This window comes from Pelmatolapia mariae, linkage group LG5 (assembly GCF_036321145.2).
Source record: "Pelmatolapia mariae isolate MD_Pm_ZW linkage group LG5, Pm_UMD_F_2, whole genome shotgun sequence".
Lineage (NCBI taxonomy): Eukaryota > Metazoa > Chordata > Actinopteri > Cichliformes > Cichlidae > Pelmatolapia > Pelmatolapia mariae.
Window position 1 is genome coordinate 11,689,994 of NC_086231.1, and position 26,734 is coordinate 11,716,727.

Below are 26,734 nucleotides of genomic sequence, written 5' to 3' on the forward strand. Positions count from 1 at the left end.
AGGAAGGATCAGTGGCGAAACAGTTACAGGGTCATGGGCAGCCAAGACTCACTGATGCACATGGGGAGCGAAGGCTGGCCCATGTTTTCTGATCCAACAGATACTACTCTAACCTATCCTGCAGAAAAAGTTTCTTCTGGTTCTGATAGAAAGATATCAGGATAAACAGTTCATCACAGTTTGTTGCACATTGGGCTGCAGGCCAGTCAGGATGCCCTTGGTGACCCCTGTCCACCACCAAAAGCACCAACAATGGACATGAGAGCATCAGAAATCACAGAGCATGAAAGAAGGTGCCTTGGCCTGATGAATCATAGACTATGGACTATGGGACAAAGTTAAGCCTCTGGAGGCAGTGTAATGCTTTGGGCAATGTTCTGCTGGGAATCCTTAGGTCTTGCCCTTCATGTGGATGCTACTTTGTTACGTCCCACCTACCTAAGCACTGCTGCAGACCATGTAGACCCTTTCATGGAAACAGTAAATGGTTCAGCAGGATAATGTGCACTGCCTGCCACAAAATAAAAATGGTTCATGTATGGTTGGATGAGCAGAGCAAAGAGTTTGAGGTGTTGACTTTGCCTCCAATTTCCCAGATCTCTCTGATAACCACAGCACACTCTCAGGGGTCCAAGTCTTGATGGGTCAGGGCTGTTTTGGCAGCAAAAGAAAAAGGTCATAAGGTTATGCCTCATCAGTGCATGTTGTCATTTAGGGGGGAAATTGTCCCTAATGTCTTATCTCAGAAGCTCCACCCATCTGCTATATTTATTCTCCACTTTAAAGGGCTTGTTAAACTAAAAAAAACGTAAGGCTATCCTCAACATTTTAACCAGTTTTTCTCTGTTCCAATCAAACAGCGATGAGATACGATGAAAACCACATCTTAGTGACTCATTTTAGTTTCAGTTAGGTTTTTGGCTTTTAACAGTTAAGAAGATAATGAGATACAGCAATGACTTGTTGCTTTTATCTTTGCTACAAAGCTCTTCTGGTCTGTTCTGTCTTGTGTTATAAAACGAGCACAGCCCTTTCATTTACAGCCAAAACTCATTCGCTGTTTAGGTCGTCTTGAGCCAGACTTTCATCAGTAAGATTTATAAAGAGGAGCTTAAAGTCATGATGTGAAAGGATCATGAACAGCTGCAGCTTCCTTTGTCTCCGGATCCCCCAGGATCTACTACCTGGTCCACTTTTGGCAGTGTGTGCTTGAGATGTAATTTGATTTTTAGCTTCGGCTCTCTTTCAGTAGCTTCTGTACTCGTCTCTGGAGATATGCGAGCCCGTTGCCAACTGCACCTCTTTTTGTCCTTGTCCAAACCTCCACTTCACAACGGGGAGGCTACAGGTCAACAGGGACCAGTGGTTGTTCCTGTGAGACTACCTTTATGGTCAAAAACACCGCCAACCTCCTCCTATTTTTTGTTTTCAATGTATTTATCGTTTATTTAGATGCAAAGACAGTTTAATAAATGCATGATGTTTGAGTGCATGGATAATCATGTTAAATAATCTATTTCAGTGTTTGATCAACATAATTCCAACCATGTTTTTTTTTACTTAAGACTGCCCATTAAAACACACAGAAAACCCCTCAAATTTGGGTGCAGTTCACTTCCAGTGTTGCTGCTGCTTTTAGATCACTCCATGGAAATCATGGTATGACTACTTGAACGTAATTTGCTGCAATTTCACCAAAGTCCTTGAACGTCACCAACTTTCAAGGAGAGGAATCACCCCAGTGATGAGAGTGGGCTCTCCAGCGACAACCCAGAGACCAGACAGGAGTTTTCAGTGGAAGAGTCAAAGTGTCAAAGTCGAAAAGCAGTGCATCAGGCCGGGAGTGTGATCAGGAATATGAGTGTCATCTGTTTTCTTTTTTTTCTGTAACACCTGAGGCATCTGAAGAACATTCGCTGCAAACTACCTGAAGTGTGATGTTGTGCCATCGTGCCAGGAGATGATGGCAACACAGTCTTCACTCTGATTAAGACCTACTTTGGATTTGGATCCCTGAGACCTTGTCCTCTTGCTCATAACGAAATTCAAATTTAAGAGACCACTTTGAGACAGTGTAGGAAGTCCAAGTGCAAATGGTCTATGCAAACAAAACGAGGATTCTGGATCCATGTTGAAGGCTTTTGTTTTCTGAAAGTTTCTAGGTTGGTCTCACAAAAACATTCCTTAAATAAACCTGTGAGTTTTATTTTACAGCCCTGTTTACTCTTGTTAGCTAAGCCCTATTTACCACATAAAGAACTCGAAAAACTTATCCATGCCTTCATCACTCCTAGATTGGACTATTGCAACTCTCTTTACCTGGGCCTCCAACTTTCCCTCCTTCAGCGGTTGCAATAGTCCAAAATGCAGCAGCACGCCTCTTAATCGGCACTAGAAGGCATGAGCACATCACCCGCGTCCTCGCTAACCTACACTGGCTTCCCGTCAAATATCGCATTGATTTCAAAATCCTTCTGCTCACTTTTAAAATTCTAAATAACCTGGCCCCTAGCTACTTAACTGATCGCCTCTATCCGTACAACCCAAAGAGAGCACTAAGATCCTCCAGCCAACTGCTCCTAATGCAACCAAGGTCTCGTTTAAAAACCAGAGGTGACCGTGCATTTGCCATCGCTGCCCCTAGACTCTGGAATAATCTCCCAGTCGAAATCCGTACTTCGGAATCAATTCAATCGTTCAAATCTCGTTTAAAAACACACTTGTTTAACTTAGCTTTTGAAACAAATTAGTTTGACTTTCATTCGGCCTGCACTACACCATGTAAATGCAATTTTAAGTATAATTGTACTATTTGTTCTTTGTTCTGCCCGCACTGCGGTTTTATTGTGAAGCACTTTGATGTACACTAGTCTTTTAAATGTGCTATATAAATAAACTTTGACTTGACTTGATTTGACTTGTTATCTTCTACTGAGATAAATCCCCCGTCTGCCTTTCTAGGCTCAATCCCAGAGGAGTGCCGGCAGTGCCACGCTCAGGCTGACTGTGTGCGAGGTGTTGGTTGTCTGTGTAAACCGGGATTCCAGGGGAACGGCACCTTCTGCAGTCCAGAGCCACGTGAGTGTTGTCCATTGTTTAAAAACACACATCATCCTAACGGTGGTCATGCAATAATAGATTTAGAAGAGATTGGAGTGCTTTGTAGCCACGGAAGTAAGAGGAAGCTCTGGTAAGTTTTGATCATCCGGGTCCAGCTGTGGTTCCAATAACCAACTCGTTGAGATGAAGAAAATTCACCTTGAAGGTGAAAAACCACCTCTGAGATTTGCATGCAACTATAGGCTACAAGGCTGAAATGCAGCGGTCCAGGTTCAACTCTGACCCATGGTGTGGCTTCCCTTGCCCGCTGTCCCCTGTCTTTCCTGTCTTTACTGCTTTCTATCCACAGTTCAGAAAAATAATCCATAAATCTAATATTAATAATGAAAAAATACACTTTAATATGTACAATATGCTTGAACCAGGTTCCTCACTTTTTTGGTTTCAGTACTGCTTTTAATCAAATTCAACAAGGTGCTGAAACATTGCTCAGAGATTTTAGTCCATGTTGACATGATGCCATCACACAGTATAGGCTCAGACTGCTGCGAGACTTCATGTGTTAGACTGAGCGTTTCCCCTCCATGAACCTTTTTCCACTCCTAACATGTAGATCTACACTGTTAAAAAAAAACATCTTAAAAAAACGGTAATATTCCGGCAGCTGGGGCGCCAAAATACTACCGTAAAATAACAGAAAATAACTTTCTCATAAAAATACGGTTATTTCCAGTAATGACAATACAGTTTGTTGTGCTAATTTTACATGGGATCTTGCCTTTTCAAGTGATTTTAAACATTAAATTAGGAACATGTTAATGTGATTAAACAATGAAATTATCTATAAATAGGAAAAAAAACAAATCCTAAAAAAACAGTAATATTCCGGCAGCTGGGGCGCCAAAATACTACTGTAAAATCACAGAAAATAACTTTCTCATAAAAATACAGTTATTTTCAGTAATGAAAATAGAGTTTGTTGCGCTAATTTTACATGGGATTCTGCCTTTTCCAAGTGCTTTTAGACATTAAATTAGGAACATTTTAACGTGAACAAACAACGAAATTACCTATAAACAAGGTCAATGAATGTGTCAATATGAATCATAATACGTAAATATACAGAAATATACAGTTAATAGTTGGTTTAAATAATAATGGATTGCATGCCCTGGGACAGACTGACAGAGGCGAGGCTGCCATATCGCACCATCAGCCCCTCTGGCCATCACCAGTAGGCGGTAGGTGAAGAGTCTTGACCACGGACACAACGACCGAGAGTGTCCAAGCCGGGGCTCGAACCGGCAACCTTCTGATCACAAGGCGAGCTGCCAACTCTTGAGCCACGATCGCCCTAGATAGCAGTGATAATAATACTTATGTGATGTAACACAAGCTTATAGGAATCATGTTATATACTTTTCCATACCATTACATTTGAATTCAACAGTTCAATCTTTCAAATAACGGACAGATATTTGTGAAATCATGATACATTTGTGAATGTATTTTAACAATCTAAATATGCACATGTACAGACAGATACATTTAATAATCATGAAAATTGTTTTATTACATTACAGTGATTTAACGTTAATTGACATTTGAAATGTGAAGTCACAGTCTATTTACGTAACTTTAATGATGTTCTAGAAGAACAGAACAAAACTGTAAAATGCACAGTAAAATACTTTTATATTAGGATTTTTTCCTACAGTGCAGCCATACCCGCGACCTTGTGGTTGTTAGTTCACATTCATTGGCCGATGCTTAGCGTCATGTTATTATGTGTCCCAACATCCAATGGCATGTCACATTGTTTTCATGGCCACACCCTCACCCCAGGTGCAGAGGCCTATTTCTGTTCAGGAATGTTGTGAATACTTTGAGATTTATATTAATTGCAATTCCTACTTCTACATTTTGTGGGATTGAACAAATTATATTACTGCTACTGTTTATAATCGTCATCATTAATCATTAATCATTGCATTGATCATTATTTCAGCAAAGCATTTATTCAAGCATTATGTTACAACATGTATTACAGGTATTGTCATAATCTCATATTAACATTTTTATTTACAGGTGTAGTTATAACCTTTTTATATACACATCCTGCATTTTTGTGCTTGCTAAAGAGTTGAAGCTCAAGTCAAATTAATTGAGGGTCGTAAGCTTTGTTTGGCGCGACGTCCAGACAATCTATTGAGTAAGGGACCTTTGAGCTGTGGAAGAGAACACGCTTACAAAACACATATGTCAGGTTATCCATTAGTATTTCTTCATCCATTTATATCCTTTTTATTAAGCTTTGAGTAGTGCCATTTTATTAAAGCATTTATTCAATATATCACATATGTTTTTAGTCAAGTTTATTACACATATCTGAGCCTTTGTCTGGTAAGAGGTCATGAGTTTAGTTGGCGAGGTGAGAGGAGAGACAGAGTGTACTGAGGTGGAGACATACAGTTTGCACACACACGTACACACATACACACACACACAGTATATAGACTTATTTTTAGGTAAAAGTTCAGACATATTTTGCTTGTAACTGCATTTTGCGTCTGCATAAGTGACAAGTTTGTTCTAGGACGTGCATCTGCTGCTCCAGACATAAGCGAAAGTGGGAAGTTTGACAGGAAACATCTGGCTTGGAGGCGAAGAAAATGTTCTTTTCTAACTGTGTTAAAGGTTGCTAACAGAACATTTGTGGTTTTGAAAATGCATGTATTGTTGACGTATGAGGGGGCGTCATAAAACATACCTCGATGCTTTAAAATAACTGATGTGTAGTTTTTGGGGCAAGATCAATGCTGAATGTTAGACAGTTTTTATCTCCCACGCTGCGTGTTGTCATTAAAATCATTGTTTTGACCCAACCCTTATTTTTTAAAATATATAATTAGCACAGCGTGGCCGTGCAATGTTTTATATGTTTTTTTTAGTTTTTATTCCTATTAATTATATTTTCACTTGTTACCTCTGAATTATTGAATCAGACCTAGATGACATGAAATTTTCAGCAAAATTATACTTCAAATACTCCTTTAATTATTGATTATTCTCATTAATTTTCGATAATTTTATATATTTTTCCATAGTATTACATTTGAATTTAACAGATCATTCTCTCACATAACAGACAAATATTTGTGAAATTATGATACATTTCTGAATTTATTTTTACAATCTAAATATGCATATGTACAAAAAATATATTTAAAAAACATGTAAATTGTGTTTTACTATATTTACGGTGATGTTATGTTATTTTACCTTTGACATGTAAAATCACAGTCTACTTATGTAAATTTAATGATATTCTAGAAAGACAGTACAAAACTGTAAAATATACAGTAAGATACTTTGACATTACTATTTTTTGGAACAGTGTACAACTGCTACATGTCATTAGAATCCTTTAAACCATCACTGCAGGCTTATTCCAGGGGCTTGTTCGATTGTTTTCTCCTGAACACTGTAGGGTCTTTACCTCAACTGTTGATAAACCTGAATTTCATTGAATTTTTCAGGTTTTAATACCACTTGGTTGTAATTTATGAGTGACTGCAGCGTTCAAATCACAAGGATGATCAGATAGTACACCAAAAAGTGCAGCATAAGTGCACCTAACAACCACTCACCAACCTATCAGGGATCGGTCAAGATTGGTGGTTGTGTCACATCCACTGTTGTTTCTGCTATGCGCTGATAATGTTTTACTTTTTCTAATACAACTCAAAACAACATGACATCATCAGCGTCATACAAAATAAACAGCAGCCATTCCACAGTTCCTTTTTTATTTTATCCCTCTCAGGCTCAAATTAAGTTTTAGTTGCTAATGCACAACCAAGTCCTGCAGTGGTACTTCTGAGTAAAAAAAACCTCATAAAATATGTATGTGGGGTAATCAGGTTGTTAGTGTTTTAACTGTTGCAAATCTGCAACGCCTGCCTTGAGAGGGTTAAAAACTCTGTCTACTTCCACCCTTGATTCTAGTTCCCACAAGTTTTCTTGCACACCAGCTACTCACCTCTGTAAATGTATGCCCCAGTTTCCCCTTATTTCCGACTAGCTTGTGTGGAATTCTTCCCAGTCAGCTGTTCTAGCTTTCTGTTAGTATTCTTGATATATTGTTTTGTTTCCTTCTAGTCCTAGGTGTCTTCTTTGTGCATCCCCTTGTTCCTCTCGTGTTTTGTTTCTTTAATTAGCTGACCTTTAACTTTTACCCTGCTGCGTCCTGTGCTTGGATCGTCTCCTCTGAGCTGGTACAGTAAACACTTTGTGCATTTAAATGGTTTCAATGAACTAAGTTTGAAGGCTCCGGTGATAGTAATTTACTCTCTGATTAAAAGATAACAGAACCAGGACTGTGTTGGTGGAGAAGAGACAAAGTATATTCACCTGTTAGTCTTTGATGGCTGATTTGTAACTGTAAAGCTTATTAACCCTGGCATTGCAGTACAGGAGCCAAGTTCAGCCCTTAGATTAGAGGAAGATTAGCCTCCCTGGCAGTGAACCAGAGGGTCTAATTTAATCAGTTTAATTAGCTCGTCTAACATTTGAGCTTGTGCAAGTGAGAAGCGTCCATGTGATTCAATACAACACTGGTCAACACTTGATTAACCTTACAATCCAGAGTTTTCCAGCATACAAAAAAGAAAATGGTGGTGTGCCCCGCCCCACCCCAAACAGGTTTTGGCCTCCCTTCTAATCAAAATAACAAAGATTGTAAAAAATCAATTGTTTCAGTAATTCTTTAAAAGCATAAACATATTTTTTTTGTTGGCTTTACTGTTGCCATAGTCCCTTTTCATTTATAGTTTTTATCCCTTATTATTTTCTTTGACTACAGTAACCTGTCATTCCTTCTGTAAATGTTCTTGTTGTGCACATTAGCAGACTGACAGAATAAATCAAACCGGTTCTGTTTTGTTTTTCTTTTGTTTTTTTCCCACTGTTTTTGGAGCATTTTAAGAAAGAGCTCTGTGACAGTTTGTTTTTCTTATAATATTTTTCATCCTTTTAGTTTTTCAGTATCAGATTTGTTTTCTCTCCTCGGTGGCACTCCTGTTCTGATTGATAATTTGGTTGCTGTAGAAAAGCATCAAAACAGTTCACATTTGTTTCAGGCTCCAGATGTTGCACATGTGGCGAGCTGATGCTTACCTTTAACTGAGCCGGCATTTATAATAAATCTTACATGTGACCACATCTGATGACAGTTTTATTAAAAACACTCTGCAGCTCCAGACCTTTGCTCCGAGTACAACGGCGGCTGCCATGTGAATGCGGACTGCAACCAGACGGGACTCGTCGTCAACTGCACCTGCCGCAGTGGTTACCAGGGAGATGGCTACTCCTGCAGTCCCATTAACAAGTGGGTGTGGCCTTTCATCTTTGTCTTAAATACGGGGTTTTTTCTGGCTTTCTTGTTGCCTTCATTAAGTCAACGTGAGATGTTTACTTTTGAGGATGTGACATCAGGCTGTTTTTCTGAATGCTCTCCAGATGTACTGAAGAGCCAAATGGTGGCTGCAGCGACTTTGCCTCCTGCAAGTTCACTGGTCCAGTGAGTAAATGTTTTTCATCTTTATCCAGTAAAATCTGCAGCAGTGCAGCAAACGTCAGCAAAGAAGTGAATAAAATGTCACTTTTTTTCTTTTCAAGTTGTTTGGAGTTGATGTATTTGATAAATCTGATTATACTAAATATACAGGAAATGCATCATATGCTAGTTCAGACTGAGAGTGGGATATGGAGCAGAATTAGTGACCAACATCTTATGTTTGTTAGGGCTGGGTAACATTTTTCCAGCTGGGCGCCCTCAATCCAACCGGGGTGGGGCACAGCATTTTTTTTTCCCATCTGGTGTCCTACATTTAGATCAGGTTCCACTTTACAAAAATCAACGCATCTCATAAGAAATAAATAAGAAAAAAAGAAAAAGAAAAAAATAAGACAGAGACCTTTTAAACTAACTTTAGCTTTTATTGTACTTGAAGAATTCTGGGACGTTGCATTTTTGTAAACACTGCATTTGTCCTTTAACTTTTTAGCCCTTGGACGCCTACAAGGGTTAATCCTTGTTTCTCTGTTCTGAACGGAGAAGTTTTTGTCATATTTCAGGTCTGCTTCCAGAACAAAATGACTTTGTGTACATCAGAAGTTACAGAAGCTGATCTCTACCTGTACAGCTTACTAAGACTACCCTTGGAAAACCCCCAAATCTATTATAACATTATCAAACCATGTCTTCTACTGTATATATTGAAATTGTCAGATGCCATCTATATGAGAAAAAGCCAAACTATAAAAAATGCATCATTTGTGTGCGTTCATTTTGTTGAGTGGAGTTGAATTAAACTGATTAAATTAATTGACTTAAAAAAACAGAAAACTGGGAATTACATTAGGAGATAGAATTTAATTAAGTTTTATTAAGTTTCATATCCCAAGTTGATCATCTTTACCTGGTTATTATAGCTATTTCAAAGACTCCCAACTGAAATAAATGACAAGCACTTCATTAAATGGGAGGAATTAGTATGGCTGCACATTTGGCAGGGGGCATAACCAAGAATAGGATTTCGAGCTATTATACTGGAAAAGCGCAAAGGAGAACTTGCTTAAATCAAAGCACAAATCTCAAAACCCGTTCTCTGTTCGCCGTCTGGGGTAGGGGGCCGGGAGGAGGAACTGACCCTCTGGTCGGGGTCTGGGCTTTTGGGCTTACCTACTGCTGCGGGTCTGGCTGGTGCCCCCACCCACTGGTACATTGGTGGTTCTCTGTGTCCGGGGCTGGGTGCTCAAATGTGTAGTGGATCATTCCCGACAGTAGCTTGGCTGGGCCGGGCCCCCTTGGCTTTGTTGGGCCGTTGCTGGGGGTGGGGAGCCCTCAGGTCTATTTGGCCCGGGGCTCAGCTCACACAGGTGTACAAACAGGTACTCACAGACACACATTATGTGTCATGTATCATTAATACTGTGTGCTGCTCAGTAGCATTTAATATTTAATATTTACTGCTACTTATGCATATGTTGGTTGTTGCCGTGGTTTCCATGCTGTGTTGTTTTTTGCTTGTTTTTTTCAGCAGGTGATAAAGCAGATTTTCAGTGTTTTTTCTCTCTCTTTTCTCTGTTTTTCTCTCCCTCTCCTTTTGCTAACTTTCTCCCCAACTTCTCTTTCTTTCTTTATTTCCGTGCCCCGGTCTTTTGCATTCTGATTGTAATAACTCATAATTGTTAAAAACCTAATAAAAATCTAATTAAATATGAGTATCAAGTGGACCAGTATAGCAAAAGCCATAACGGTAGACTTTGGAAAATAAATCTGTTGGGCATTTAGTTTGGCCTTCAGACAACAACCCTGATTGCTACACTTCTGGACAGGACAGGCAGAAAAAAATATATATATTACAGCACAATTAAGTGCTTTATTGGTGCAACCTAAACTGAAATTAAAGATCTTATTTGTGGGGTTATTCCAATTCAAGCACTGCTGGGTGCTGATGCAGAACTTAACCAACTTGGATAACATTTAAAAAAAAAAACCATACAAAAAAAACATGGCTAAATACACTGCTAAAAAAATTTACTAAAACTTTTCAATCATAGTATGGCATCATATCATTTAAACTTCATAAATTTCTTCGATTGATCTTCTCAGTTAAGTACCAGAGGGGGTTGTTAATCAGTTTCAGCTGCTTTGGTGTTAATGAAATCAACAACAGATTCACTAGAGGGGCAATGGTGAGACAATCCTCAGGTTTTATAGATGTGGGCCACTGGCGTATTTTTCCGTCCATGTCTTTTCGGATATATACGTTTTGCATGTAGCTAGGGTTCGTGTCACTACTAGTACCACGAGTCATATTGGCATTTGCCATAGAATACCAGAATTGGCAGCTCCACCAGTGGTGCCCTGTGCTTTTCACAGATGAGAACAGGTTCACCCTGAGCACATGTGACAGATGTGAAAGGGTCTGGAGAAGCTGTGAAGCTGAGAAGATTGTTATGCTGCCTGTAGCATCGTTCAGCATCAGAAGTAGAATACTTTAAAATGGCCTGTATTTGTATAGCGCTTTACTTGGTCCCTAAGGACCCCAAAGCGCTTTACACGTTCAGTCATCCACCCATTCACACACACATACACACACTGGTGATGGCAAGCTACATTGTAGCCACAGCCGCCCTGGGGCGCACTGACAGAGGCGAGGCTGCCGGACACTGGCGCCACCGGGCCCTCTGACCACCACCAATGTGGTGAATACTTTATTAATCCCTGAGAAAATTATGCGGTTACACTTGCTTCAAGACAGTAAGAACAGTAACTAGCTTAGCTAAATTAAATAATACAATATATTACAACATTTCAAAAGATAACAAATAGCTCAATTATAAATATTGCAGTATATAAGACAAAATTCATATATGTGGCTAAAATTGTACTGTAAACTGTTGAACTTTGTCATTTTGTTATTTCTCTGTAGAGGATGTGCAGATATTAAGGATGTGTGTACTGTGCATTAGATAGAGGAGTTGTACCACCACAGGCAGGAATGATTTCCTGTGTTGTACAGTGGTGCATTTGGGTAATCTCGGTCTCTCAATGAACATTGGTGTTGGGCAAGTTACTTTGAATAAGTAATTAGTTATAGTTACTAATTACTTCTTTAAAAAAGTAACGGATTTAGTAACAATATTATAAAAGTAACTAATTACTAGGAAATGTAACTAATGCGTTACTTTAAAAATATGTTTAACTCTCTGGGGTCAAGGGTATAATTGGCCATTTTTGACTATTTTTAATGTTAGCGCTACATTTCACCTTTAAAAACTATTTACCTTGCCTTGTTTGGTATTATTCTTTTCTGCACAACCTTGCATGGTTGAATTTACAGTTACTTTTTTTCATTTTGACGTACTATATTAACACAATTGAGCTAAAATCAGACAAAGAACATAAAATCCAAGTAGAAAAAAGGTTTATATTTTGCTGTAACAACCACAAACATGTTTAACAAATTATTTTCATAACTTGAAATGCAAATATAAATTGTAAATTTTAAAACTCTATGCCAAACTTTTGCAAACAACAAACTTATTTGCAGCTATTTACCTAAAAATGCAGCAAAGATGGGTTTTTATATAACCATTACAAATTATTTACAGAACAATCAAGTGTTCTGCATCAAATAAGATGCCACAAAAATTAGTTTTACCACTCCAGAAAATTATTTCTGTCCACTAAGATAAAGGAGAACATCACAAGCCTGATACCTGCAGGCCTGAAAGCAGGAGCTGTATCACTCCTCCTGTTTTCCACCTGGAGACAGCGTTTACATTGGAGTTTGCCTTTGGTGGCTATTTGGCAGCACCTGTGACATTCAGCAATCACCTCATTGCTCTGACAAGCACAACAAAACTATCGACTACACTACACACTAACTAAACAAGACAACACACTAACTACACACTCCAAACACGCTAAACATCACAAATCTCTCACATCTCAAAACACTCTCTCTCTCTCTCTCTCTCTCTCTCTTTCTCTCTCTCATGCTCTCTCACCGCCAGATGTTAAAAGGCCTCCGAAAATAGAGACGACTCTGGCCCTTCCTGTAAAGTGCAGTGGTGTTTTTTAATCCAGTCCAGTTAATTGTCAATGTGTTCTCCAAGGTGCTCCCCAATGTCCACATTGATCCCCTGGATTGAAACAGGGGTCAAAGGTTTCCTGGTCCTCCTAAAGTCAACAATCAATACTTTGGTCTTTATCACACTGAACTGCAGAGGATTCTGCTCACACCATGTGACAAAGGAGTCCACCACAGCCCAGTACTCTGTCTCATCACACTCACAGATGCATCCAACCACTGCAGAGTTATCAGAAAACTTCTGAAATGGCAGGTCTCTGTGAAGTGGCTGAAGTCTGTGGTGTAGAGGGTGAGGAGGAAAGAGGAAAGGACAGTCCCTCATGTTCCCACTGTGTTGCTGATCACCTTATCAGACACACAATTTTGAAAACACCACATTGTGGTCTTCCTATCACATAACTAACAATTCTCAACAGTCCTCAACTCAGAGGAGACGCTGGTAAGCGAACTGAAGGGGATCCTGGTGTGGCCTGACTAGGTGTGGCCTGACTATAGGTTGGAGGAGGATGGTGGTGAAGAATGAGTCTTTCCAGTGTTTTCATGATGTGGGAAGTCAGCACTACAGGTCTGTAATCCTGGGGGCCACCGGGACATGGCATCTTTGGTACAGGAACGAGGAATGACGTCTTCCATAGCACTGGGATCCTCTGCAGACTCACACTCATCATAAACAGTTTATGAAAGACTCCACAAAGCTGGGGGGTACAGGTCTTAAGGACACAGAGGCTGGACTCCACCTGGTCCTGCAGACTTGCCTGAGTGGAGTCTTTATGCCACTCCACACGTCTCCTCATGCTATTCTATTGGAGTTTTCACTCTAGCTTTCTCCTATAATTGTCCTTAGCCTCTCTGATCTTGCCCTTCAATAATGCCTGCACCATTCTCACCTACTCTCTATTGCCCTGAAGGCCCTCTTTTTGTCACTGAGGAGGGCTTTGATGTCCTTAGTCACCCATGGCTTGTTATTTGGCTAAGATAAGATAAGAGATAAGACAAGACTTTACTGATCCCACGGCGAGGAAATTTGTGCATTACCACAACTCAGGTACAGATAGCAGTAGAATACAAAGAGTATACCAGGAATATAAAGTCAAGAAATACAAAATAAATAAATAATAATAATAATTTAAAAAAATACAATATCCAGTACAATACAATATATACAACAGTAGCTGAGGTTCTATGTACATGCATACACAGTACGTGTTATGGATATAGGGTTGTGGAAATATGCAAATAATAAATTTCAACTATTCTACTACTACTATTACTATGTAAGTAATAGATATCTATTATTTATCTATAAGTATAGACATGTACATGCACACATACATGTACAAATACACATCCACCCATCCACAGGAAATATACATATATAGAGATATACATATACATGCACATGTCCGTACATATATAAGATGCACTGTGCATGAGGTGGTAACTGTGGATGACCAATGGATGACCACAATGTCCAAGTGACTCATGACATCATGATTGAGGAGTTATAGAGTCTAACTGCTGTGGGGATGAATGATCTGTGAAAGCGCTCCTTCCTGCAGCGAGGGTGTTTCAGTCTCTGTCTAAAGGAGCTGCTCAGCACACTCACGGACTCATGCAGAGGGTGGTGTGGGTTATTCATGATGGATATAAGGTTTACTAGCATCTTCCTCCCACCCACTACCTCCATAGACTCCAAAGGAAATCCCAGCAAAGAGCTAGACCTCCACACCTGATCTTGTCCCTGGCCGTGCATCCGCTGCCCCAGCAGGCCATTGCATAGAAAAATGCGGACGCTACCACAGTGTCATAGAATATCTTTAAATGAGTCCTGCACACTCCAAAGGACCTCAGTCTCCTCAGCAAGCGAAGTCAACACTGGCTCTTCTTATACAGGATGTCTGTATTTGTAGTCCAGTCCAGTTCATTGTTGAGGTGAACACCCAGGTACTTGTATGAGTTCACTGTCTCAATGTCTTCTTCCTAGATGTTCACCAGTGTTGTAGGAGGTGACTTCCTCCTGAAGTCTATGACCATCTCCTTCATCTTGATAGCGTTGATTTGGAGAGCGTTGGTCTCACCAGCCGACAAAGTCACTGATGACCCCTCTATATTCCTGATTGTTTCCATCTGATATGCATCCAATGATGGCTGTGGTCTGTTGGTTAGGTAGTCGATGGTCCATGCAGTCAGCTGTTTGCCCACTCTGGCTCCCTCCAGCTTCCCTCTCAGTAGTGCAGGCTGGATGGTGTTGAAAGCACTGGAGAAGTCAAAAAACATCAACTCCCTGCCTGCTCTAGGTGAGAGAGGGATCGGTGCTACTGACAGCAGTATCCAACCCCATTCCAGACCAGTAAGCAAACTACAGGGGGTCCAGGCTGGCTCTGCTGTGGGTAGATGTGTGGATGGGGGTGAAGCAGGGTGGTGGTGTGAGGAGAGCTCAGGTAACAATGACATTCTACCAGGAGAGGGGCAGGACAGCATTTGGAGGGGGGTTGATGGAACCTGGGGGGTGGGAGAGGTGATAAGTGGTCAAGAGCCAAATCTGTTGAAAAACAGATTCAAGTCATTGGCCCACCCCCAGTCAGCAGACACTGTGGCTCCTCCATAGAGATTGAAAATGTGACGTCATTCACTGGTAAAACCGCAAAGGATTCTGGGAACGCGTGGCATGCAGTACTAGCACACGCAGGCTTTCAATTGAAATCAGTTACACAGCGATAAAAAGAAACACAAAAAATGGCAAGAAGCTGTTGTATTATTAACTGCAATAGCCGGTCGCATGACAGCCACGGGAAGCCGACGGGTAAAGAGATCAGTTGTTATCGGATTACGTCGTTGAAGAGAAATTGTTCTAGCCATGTTTCCGAAGTAACAAAGAGCCAACGGATGGCCTGGATATACCAAATATAACGTCCCAGAACACTCCAGTTCACATGTTAGTCTGCTCCAAGCATTTCCACAAAGGTAAGTCTTATGTTGTAGTTAATACGTCATTTTTCATAACATAATTGGTGATATAGGTTACAAGCAAGTCTGGCGCTGAACAGAAATTGTCGCGCTATGCTCCTTTGTTTATTGTGCATAAATAGTGAATTGTCCTGACAGAATATTGCGTTTTGCTTCTGTTATTACCATGGTACATTTACAAAAACATATACTTTTATTCACAGGATAAAACAGTTTTTTTGTATCACTAATTGCCAGTGTTGGGAAGGTTACTTTTAAAATGTATTCCATTACAGAATACTGAATACATGCCCCAAAATGTATTCTGTAACGTATTCCGTTACGTTACTCAATGAGAGTAATACTTTCTGAATACTTTGGATTACTTAATATATTATCATGCTGTTTACAACTACGTGAATGTACTATTGCTGTGATTTATTACTGTTACTGAAGGTCCGTGGCTCCGAACCGTAGTAAAGGGACCTCTGGCTAATACGGTGGGTTCCGTGTCGGGCTGGTAGCCGAAAAATAGCTTTACTTTGTTTTTTTACTTTGAGATTTGTGCATTTCAAGGTCCTGTACCCATCCGTCGGTAAACTGTACCTGGGCTTGTTGCAGTGACCTGAAGTTACTAAAAACTTCATGAGTGTATGCACTCACTCCAAGAACCGTATAATTATAAATATGAGCGTGGTGAAAGTTGGGCAGCATGCTAACGTCTTTTGTCCACTCTGTGTGCTCGTAAGGGTCTAACCCTTTCACTCCTTTGATTTTTTCCTCGTATCTTTTCTTTGACTTTTCATCAAGTCTGTCTTTGTTCTCCTTCGTTTTGTACATACCTTTTTTGGGGGGCAAAGAAAAAGCAAGAAGGTATTGGAACCGGAGAATTAACGTTTTGCGGTGCTGCAAATGCTTGCTTTGATTGTTTTGCCACTAGTACCCGGCATGCAATGCGCGAAAGTCACGTGGTCTGTCAATCTCCTTGAAGTCTCTCTTGGAGAGTACAAAAGGATCCTTGTGTCCTTGTCTCCACGCTTGAAAGCCCTCTTCTTCTCGTTCACAGGGCCTTCAGTTGTGGGGTCACCCACGGTTTATTATTTGAGAAACACCGTACCTTCTTGGTAGGCATAGTGTTGTGAAAACAGAAGTTGATGTAGTTTGTGATGCAGTGGTTGAGGGCATCAATGTCCTCACCGTGAGGCTTGCAGAGTTCCTGCCAGTCTGTGCATTCAAAACAGTCTCTCAGCGTCTCACTGCATTCCTCAGATCACACCCTTATCACCTTCTTCGTGGGGAGTTTCCTCTTCACCATGGGGGTGTAAGTGGGTTGAAGAATGACCAGGTTGTGGTGTTGTGCTGTGTGTGGCTAAGTGGGGGGAGGGGTGATGCGCTGTAAGCCTGCTTTGTGTTGGCAAACAGGGTTCAGGGTTTTTCTGTCCCTTCTATGGCAGGCAACATACTGGGAGAAGTTAGGGAGAGTGGCAGATAGTGAGGCATGATTGAAGTCCCCAGAGAAAATAATAAGGGATTGCAGGTGTGCCATCTGTAGCTGAGAGACCGTGGAGTGAATGTACTCACAGGCTGCCATAGCGTCGGCCGAGGGCGGGATGTAAACTGCAGTCTGGTTAGTGCCATTAGCGCTTCCATCTTGTTGGGTAAAGATCTTACGTTACCCATGAGAATGGATGGAATGTTCAGTTTGTACAATGGACAGTCTAAGCTGGGACAATGGAGTCGGTGCAGAAGGTTATGTAGTCAGTGATACACTCAGTAAGCCCATTGATGTCCTGACCATGAGGCTCACAGAGTGTCTCCCAGTCTGTGAATCTCAAAACATGAATCAGGTTATGATCTGACCTACCCAGTCGAGGGAGGGAGGAGGAACTGTATAGCCCGTTTTCCATGAATACCTACTCGGATCAACTCGCTACAACTCGACTCGGATCAACTGGTTTTCCATTCGAATCCAGTACTACCTAGCCTGCATGGTTGTTGTCATAGCAATGTGTCCAAGTGTCCCGTGAAGTAATTAACATGAACGTTACAAAAAAGGTGGGTGTCTAGGCAAGAATATACCTGCTGCTCGGACTGTGGCTTTTCATCAGACTTGAGCACCATTGCATTATTTTTGTAGCCATTTCCGTCATTGACAGGTTTCAAAAATGGCGGTTTTAATTTTTGTGAACAAGACGCTCTCATGGCTCATCGCATGACACTACTGACCAGCCAATTGGTGATGTGCAGTCTGACGATGCCACATCAGATTGCTTGGAACCTCGAGAAAGTAGGTACTAAAAAAGTACCTCTTACTGTTGGGTTTATCTAGGCACAAACCTCGCTGGAACACAAGCCCAAACTGCACGACAAATCAAGACAAGACAGAGCTCTTTTGTCTTTGTGGCTCGCAAGGGAAGTCAATCAAGGCCAAGTAATGTTCCCTTCACCTGTCCTTTAGCCAACTTCAACTGATTCCTTCGCTACAGCCCTTTTTATTGTCAGCAAGCAATCATTCATGAATATGCAATTACAAATACATGTGACATTCTTAAGCAGGCATATCTAAACAACATCAGTGTCTGTATTCTGTGGGTGTGTGTAGGTGTATGTGTGTGTGTGTGTGTGTGTGTTTCCAGCTATACCATACATAGACATACGACCTTTTAATGAACTTAAACTGTGTGTATGAGGTATGCAGAAAAGCAGAAGTAAGCGTCTCGCTAAATGATAAGAACAGGAACTTGCAATAGGTCCTGTCTCAGACAAACATTTAAAGGTGTGAAGTTTTGCACTTTTAAGAAACAGAACAATCTAGTTCCTAAAGCTATAATGGAAATTATAACGTCGAGGCTGCTTCCTCTCATCTCATGGTACACAAGTGCACACAGAATCTTATCAGACCTAATAAGGATATGATTTTTATCAACATACAAATGATTATATATTTCTAAGCATAAATGATTATATGTTCCTAAGCACAAATGACAATATAAAAAATATCAATTCCAACACTTACCAGGTACTATGACCTAATGGAAAATCATGAAAACCGTGGTGAACCATACAGAGTTGATCTGATTAGCTACTAATGAAACAGGCTTATGTGTGCTTGATTATAAACAGTAGGTCTAAAATTCTCTCCCCCCTGGTGGGACAGACCACATACTGTGTGAAAGTTGACAGTGTAGCGTCCAAGGTGACATGTTGAAGTCACCCGAGATAGCAATGAAGGCACTCAGGTGCTGAGTCAGTAACTGGACTATGGCAGAGTAGATAATGTCACATGGAGCTGTGGGGTTAGCAGAGGGAGGAACATGGACTGCCAACAAGCTCACATGGGTGGATTCCCTGGGCAAATAATATGACCTGAGTTAGAGCTGGGCGATATATCAAGTTTTTTAAAAATATCGATATATTTTCATACGAGATATAAGATGTGACAATATCGTTTATATCGATATAGTATATGTTACGTTATAATTATACTTGTGGAGCCGCAAGTTTGCCTCTCTTTCGTCCATTTTTGTCTCTACGCTGCGTTACTGGGCCTCGCCTCTCCTTCACTGAACACAACTCCCCCTCCCCCATAGCTTCACCTGCAGGCAACGACAAGATGAACACGGCAAATCTCCGTTAACGAGTTACCGCGGATCGACCCGTGCGTGGGGCTGGACGGTGTCAACGTGTTAGCGAGCTAACCGCGCTAACGACATGCAGCCCACAGGGGCTGCATGACCTAAAATCCTTTCATTTTCTCAAAAATCGACAGTGCACCTTATGTATGAATTCTGGTTGTGCTTACTGACCGCGAAACGTTTTTATGTGGTACACGGCGCTCAGCAATCTGTCAAAAAATGTTTTAGTACGACTTTGGTAAGCTACGGAGCCGCACCGCTTGATGGATTGTCGGAGCATTACGGCTACCGTAGTGTAGCCTCGCGGAGTGATACGTACTGTGCTTCAACGTAATATTACCGTATTGTGTGTGTATAAGGACCATAAATGGCACCTGTTAAGAAACACCATTGACTGTAGAAAGGATTTCAAACTCCAGGCTGTCAGTCACGCAGTAGAACTTGGGAATAGAGCAGCTGTGAAATCTGTCTCTTTGTTATTATGCTCAGCGTCTTTTAGTTTACATTTTGACTGCACAATTGTAAGCTTTTTGTTATGCACAAAAACAACATTGTGTTCTTTTATTTATGGAGCATTATTATTTAATAAATGCTGATAATTTATTTTTGAGTAATTTCTTCATGTACATCTACGCTGTATGTTAATAAAAGTGCCTGTGTGACATCTGGGACACAGCTTTGACTAAGAACTCTCTTTTTGTTCTTACCTTATGGCTTTAAAAAAAAATCGAGATATATATCGTATATCGCCATCCAGCTAAAAAATATCGAGATATGAATTTTGGGTCATATCGCCCAGCTCTAACCTGAGTCCAACAGCATAAAGTTCAGTGTCTGGGCAATAAATCCACTCTTTGATTGTAGGTAAGCAAGTACACCACCGGTTGTTAAAAAATTGGCAAACCCCCCTCCTTGCTGCTTACCTGTGTCTGTCGGCATGAACAGTGTGGAACCCTTCCACAGATGTGTTGTCATCGGGAATATCCTGGTGCATCCATGATTCATGACACACCTGAGGTTTCCTTTGACTCCAAGCTATCACTGTTAGCTCGTCCATCTTGTTTGCTACCATGACTGGTTTGGTGGTGGGTCATTAATAGAGAGGCATAGACCTCTGCAAGCCAGGCAACAGCACCCTGACTGCCATTAGATATTGAGATGCAATCCTTGGACTCATTGTCAGACCCTACGATGGTGGAGTGGTTCCTGGGCTCCTTAGGTACACAACAATGCCTGGCCTCATGTGGCAAGAGTATACAGAGAGTTCATGGAGGATGAAGAAATTGATACCATTAATTGCCCCCCATGCTCACCTGACCTAAATAGTACAACTAATCCAGTACGACACCTGGGACAATTTGTTAAATCCATCCCACACCTCACACTCTTCAGGAGCTCAGTGATACCCTGGTCCAGAGGAGGAGATACCCCAGCACACCATCCATTGTCTCATTAGGAGCATGCCCCAATGTTGTCCAGCTTGCATAAAAGCATGGATGCATGAATTAATTTTTCAGTCAAGAGATGCTATCGGATTTTCAAACATGGAACACTGAAATCAAAGTCATTTTAAGTGCATATTCAGCAGCTTCTGGGTGGTACCTGGGACTCTGTCAGATAAAAGTGTTATAAAAATTAATGGTTATGTGATTCGATAAGTGTTTAATTATGTGTCTCTGAATAAAGTACAAATATGATTTAAATAAATTTCCCCAAAAGCAGTTACAGAAGTGCATCTCACCTCAAAGCCTCAAATGTTATTATTTTACTGCACATACACAAAATTACACAACAGCTTTGCTCAAGGTTAAATCCAAAGTGACTGCATAATCCAATCCCATGCTATTTCACATTATGGATACAATAAATTAAAGAATACACAGTCTTCATCTTTATTGCAATCATGAGTAGAGCTATAAGCTCACCAACACATAGTTCGAAACTGTTGCACAAAATCATGTTTGGTTTTCCAGTTGTTCCCAAGCTGCTGACTGGCTTTTTGGAGCTGGGGCGGAACAAGCAGCATCTGTGCCGTTACTGTTATTAATGGTTTTTCGAGTGACATGTCTCCCTCTAAAAATATCCCTGAATATGAACATAACATGACATCCTCCTGTAAGCTGATCACTCTAATCTGGTTCTTCTAGAATGAACGGGAGTGCGAGTGCTTGCCGGGGTATGTAGGTAATGGAGTCCAGTGCTTGGAGAAGTTGGTACCCCCTGTTGACCGCTGCTTGGAAGACAACGGAGGCTGTGACCCTGTGGCGATCTGCAAGGACCTGCATTACCACGGTAAGACATGTGAATGCAGTGAAGCCATGAACTGCAGTGTGGCCACGTGTCACATCTGCTGAGTGGGAGCCATGTTGGCTCCCAGTCCTACTCTATTGCAGTTTCCATGGTAATCAGACTGATTCTAAAGCAGATGACCTTTGTACCATCTATGTTTCCATGGTGACATTATGGTCAGCATTGTTTATTATAGAGGACTTCTATTTGTTTTTTTTGTTTTTTTTTCTGGGGCTGGTAAACAAACGTCAGCTCTGAGTTGAGCTCATTAGGATCTGGAACTCATTAAGGCTTGTTAAACATGGAGCTAATTAAAGGCTCAAAGGCTGTTATTACTTCTAACCTGATCTTCATTAATCAGGGTATACAGATAATTAGGAATTCACCATAAATGATGTGTTCAGAGTTACCCTTTTAATGAAGTTTGTGGGATATAAGCACCTGCCACCCAACCAGAGAAAAGGATTTTCTTCCAAAAATCAAATGTACACATTTTCTTCAGGTCTGTAGTGAAATCAGCTGTAGAGAAATCTGCCCTCATGTTTCTTTCCAGAAATCATGACCTATTTTCTAAACAAAAATCCTCAAACCTTGAAAAATCTATTTTCTTTCCACTGTCCACATCCATAGATTGCAAATTTAAAAAACAAAACAAAACATTACAGTCCAGATGAGGGGGATGTTGCTGAGTTTGAAATCTTGCTGCACTGAGTTCAGAATGATAGCCATTGCCATGCTTGTGAAACAGTTCATACTAAAAATGACGTCAAACCTGCTGGAGCGCGATACATTTTAATGTTGGTTCGGCTCGTCACACAGCTCCTAATCAGGCACTCAGAACATGGCGACATTGTAGTCATTCTCTGTAAGTTGTTACAAGGCTATGTTCATGTCACAGTTCCCACGAACAAAAAAAATCAATCACAAGCACCTGTAACTGCACGAAAGCCAGCAAAAAAGCACTGCAGGTCATGAAACAGCAGAAATCATTGTTGGTACAAGGAGCTGAAGTTGTTAGAGCTGTTGTATCGTTCACTTTGTGAAAAAGACTAAGCAGTCCAAAAAGATAATACACACACTGGACACCATTTGTTTAAGCTTGTGAGGTGAGATTTTACTCTGCACAGTGGCAGTAAAGGTGTTGATGAGTCATTTCTGTCATTTGAACTTCTTGTCACAGGAACATAAACAAGTTTTTTGTAGAAGAAAAAAATTGTTTCCGAGGTTATGTAACATTTAATTGATTCGTGCTTTACTCATCAGAACTTAAACACCAAATAATTACATCATATTAAAAGAAAAGCAGATGTTCCTACTGAATCTGGGGGTGAATGTCCCTAGGATTTGTTCAGCGTCGGATCAAATCGTGTTTTTCACTCGTAGAGTTGATATTTGTTGTACAGAATGGAGCAAAAATCTGAGGGAAGTTAACATGATTGTCGTGCTTCAGAAAACAGAGCCGGAGTCTTCCACCTGCGCTCTCCAAAGGGGAGGTACCAGATGAACTTCAGTCAGGCCGACGCCGAGTGCAAGGCTGAGGGCGCCACGTTGGCTACCGTTAAACAGCTGGGAGATGCACAGCAGGTAAACCTACATAGAGACATCAACAGGTCGATACACCCGAGTCAAATATGTGGTATACCTATGAGAAAAAAGGAAAATGAAATAAAAGTTTGTGAACCTGCACCAGCAGGGTTTTTCTACAGATTCTGTCTTCATTATAAAGACACGCCCACTTCACGGTCAGTTAGGCTGACAGGGAAGCATTCAACAGTTTTCAAGAAAAGCAGCAAAGCAGCCAACTCAAACCTTTGTTAGTGAAAGAGTACTTGAAAAAAAAAATGTCATGTCCTTTTCGGTGCTCTCAAACTCATTGAGTAGCATGCCACATTTTTCAGGAGCTCTGCAGGTACTACAGTTTTTTAACACTGAATGGCACACTGTAAAAATCACCTGCACGGCCAATAGAAAAGCTTCTTCACTTCAGCTGTATTAGAACCTGAACTGTGAGCAGTGCATGGTAACTGTGAGATGTAATCAGATGGCAGATGTTGTCCATGGCTGTGGTCGGATAGTCTGTTTTATTTTAAAAGGCCCCTAACTGGGTGAAGTGACCAGGAAGTATCTGCCATAATAGTAGTTGTTAATTCTTCAGGAAAGATGCTTTTAAATGGGAAGAAGATAATGACACTGCACATTTCAAAGTGACACACTAAGAAAAAGAAACTTACATCAAATCCACAGGTGAACTTTGCACCTTTGTGGGACCTTATGCAACTTATGAAGTTGCTGCTTTGTGTGATTTATTTAAATGTTAAGAATAAATAAACATAAAACTGAGTTAAAGGTTCAGTATACTTCAACCTTGCATTAGTTGTGTGTTGATTGTAAGCATTGCTGTGTTTCCAGCCTTTACGATTATTAATAACTTGGCATCAGTCACAGAAAACATTAACAAACGCTGGAGTTACATTGATCATCTCTCTAGCAGGAAGAGAAAATATGAGCTGACACGTTGACATGTCAGCTAAAGCCAGAGTGACTGTCTGTGGGTTTTGTGGTATTATTAACTGCTCTTCTGAATATTGCTAAGCTGGAGTCTTGGACTTCTGCATTTGGATCTTTACTCCTACATTTCCTGACAGTGACATCGTATCATTTCATTTTATAAGCTGCCTTTGCCTTTTTCTTTAAAATTTCAGCTTTGAAAAGATACATTTTTTTTTACCATTTGTATGAAACAACATGGTATGGACACATGGGGTGTTAAGATGTGCTTTTTGTAGTCCATCTTCAGGATGTTGTAGTTTTAACGCAGCACACTCGTGCCAGCAACAAGTCCAAGTCCTCCTTCACATTTTCACTCGACCTCATGACAGTTTCCATCAAGGTAAAGTGCTTATGAAAAGAGGAGGGAACTTTCTGGACTTTTACCCCACAAGCCAAGGTGCCCTTTAACTGATTCCCAGACAGCAGGAAGAACGTTAGATTAATCACAAGCTTAAAAACACAAGCAGGATGTCAGTTTTCAGTTTTCTTGTGATATTTAAGATATTTACCAGTCACTTCAGGAGATTTTAGTTTAGTTTTAGTTCAAGGCAGAAGTGTAAATCAAGCTTTATCTCAAGACTTTTTTCCCTGGCCCTGACAGCTCGGGATGCATCTGTGTGTGGCTGGCTGGATGGACGGGGGGAAGGTGGGATACCCAACCCGCTACCCCTCGGTCGCGTGTGGAGACAACCACGTGGGTCTCGTATTGTACAAAGAACCCGTGGACCAGAGCAGCAAGTATGACGCCTACTGCTACAGGCTCAGAGGTGAATGTGTGTGTGTGTGGACAGAAGCAGGTCCTCCCTGATCTGTACTCCCACTTTAATGTGTTGTTTACTTTGCATTGGCCTTTAATGCTGTGGCTCTGTGAGCCATGCTATCTTCAATGATTCATAAAACAGCAGATAATGAGGTAAAAAGCATAAAGCACAGCTGCGGAAAACAGTCATTCTGAGTCCTGGGCTGGAGTGTGTTAACCTTGAGTCACAGCATTGGCTCATGTACATGCTTAACTCAAGGTGAACATACTCAGAGCTGACTGAACATTCAGCTCACAGTTTGTAAAAAACTATTTTTCTGTGTGCAGATGTCTCATGTGCGTGCCCTCCTGATTACGTTGGAAATGGAGATTTCTGTAACGGCGTCCTGACCAGCGTCCTCGCAACGTACAGCAACATCTCCATCTTTTACAAGGTGAGTGTGTCAGCTAAAATACCAAGGTAACACTGAATCAGCTCCCATTTTGGGTTGAGGAGACGGACGCGCTCTCTTGTTTGAAGATTAGGCTTCAAACCGTCTGATAAAGTTGGATCACTGACCCAGACGCTTCTCTTAGTTATAGCTTTAGCTGTCGGTTCAGGCTGTTGGAGTCTCTCTCTATTCCTCTTGTCTCCTCTTTGCTCCCATCTCACAGCTGCTACCCATTAGATGCCTGTCCCTCCCTGAGCCTGCTTCTTCTGGAGGTCCCTTCATGTTAAAGAAAAATGAAGGAAAAACATGGCTTATAATTTGCTAAGAAAAATTTATACTGAGAGTAATACTGCATTATTGAAGTAATATTGAAAGTATTTATTCAGTACTTAATCATGATGCCCAGCTCATAGCATCTGTTAAAAGTTTCTAGTAAACTATTAACCAGCTAGCTAGACTCACAAACCAGAATCACGAATAAAAACTAGGAATGGGTACCGGTATCTGACATAAACGGTAGTAACCAGACCGAAAAGCAGCGCACATTTCGGTGCTTTATTTCGGTGCTTTTTTTTTTTTCATGAGATGTCATACACTTTGGATTCTAGCCAATCATTTTACCTTTCCAAGGATAGTAGGCGGGCCCAGGTACGTACGATCTTTTAGAGCAGAGCTACAGATTAAAAAAGCCCAAGGCGAAGCGGTTAAAAGTCTTGCTGTACTTCACAGCAAAAGATGCAAACTCAGCAGCCTGCAACAAGTGCTCTAAGCCCCACGCCCCCAGTGCTGGGACCAAAAAGGAGGAGATCACGTTTAATCGGTTATAACACGGGGTGAGAAATATAAGTCCAGACATGTGTGGTATCCACAGAAACCTCTGAATCTCAGCTAAAATCTCATACAAACCATTTCTACAACCACCAAACTCAACGAAAACAAGCCATGATTAAACGAGCAGTTATGTAAATGCGCACAAGTCCGCTAAACAAACAAGGCGAACCAGAAATTCTCCAGACTTTATGTAACCGGCTAAAGACAGGCTGGTTATCTTCCAGAGCTATCACCAATTCCAAACACCAAGTTTCACCACGCTTTGACCAAAATTCACTGAATGAGCCGCAAAAGAAGACCACAAAAACACACAGCGGCGCAAATGCGCTAAGACAGAAATTGGCTTACCGTCCAGATTTCCTCCGTTATTTTCGCCGGTAGCCACGTGATTATCAGCAGTTACCACGTCTACCTAGCCGCATCAGAGCCGTTTTCCGTCAACAACCTCCATTTTAGACCCCACCTATAGACACGTGACTGGACAGACGTCACATGCAGTAAATTTGGGCCCACGTGGGTTTTGGCCTTGGAACGTCTGATTGGTTGAAGTAACGTGAACGTGGCATC

General features: G+C 41.0%; 1 protein-coding gene across 2 annotated transcripts in view; it reads left to right on the forward strand.

The window, feature by feature from the left end:
• stab1 (stabilin 1) overlaps positions 1-26,734 on the forward strand; it is a 157,628-nt gene that overhangs the window by 97,274 nt on the left and 33,620 nt on the right. The window contains exons 58-64 of one of the 2 annotated variants that reach the window (XR_010093915.1): positions 2,962-3,078; positions 8,317-8,449; positions 8,581-8,641; positions 21,454-21,598; positions 23,046-23,179; positions 24,747-24,883; positions 25,233-25,339. Coding sequence is in view for 1 of the 2 variants with exons in the window: in XM_063473672.1 (XP_063329742.1) it covers positions 2,962-3,078; positions 8,317-8,449; positions 8,581-8,641; positions 21,454-21,598; positions 23,046-23,179; positions 24,747-24,912; positions 25,233-25,339 (863 nt within the window). In the remaining variant the exon portion in view is untranslated. Of the gene's footprint in view, positions 1-2,961; positions 3,079-8,316; positions 8,450-8,580; positions 8,642-21,453; positions 21,599-23,045; positions 23,180-24,746; positions 24,913-25,232; positions 25,340-26,734 lie in introns of both variants that reach the window. The other variant, XM_063473672.1, reaches the window with a different exon arrangement.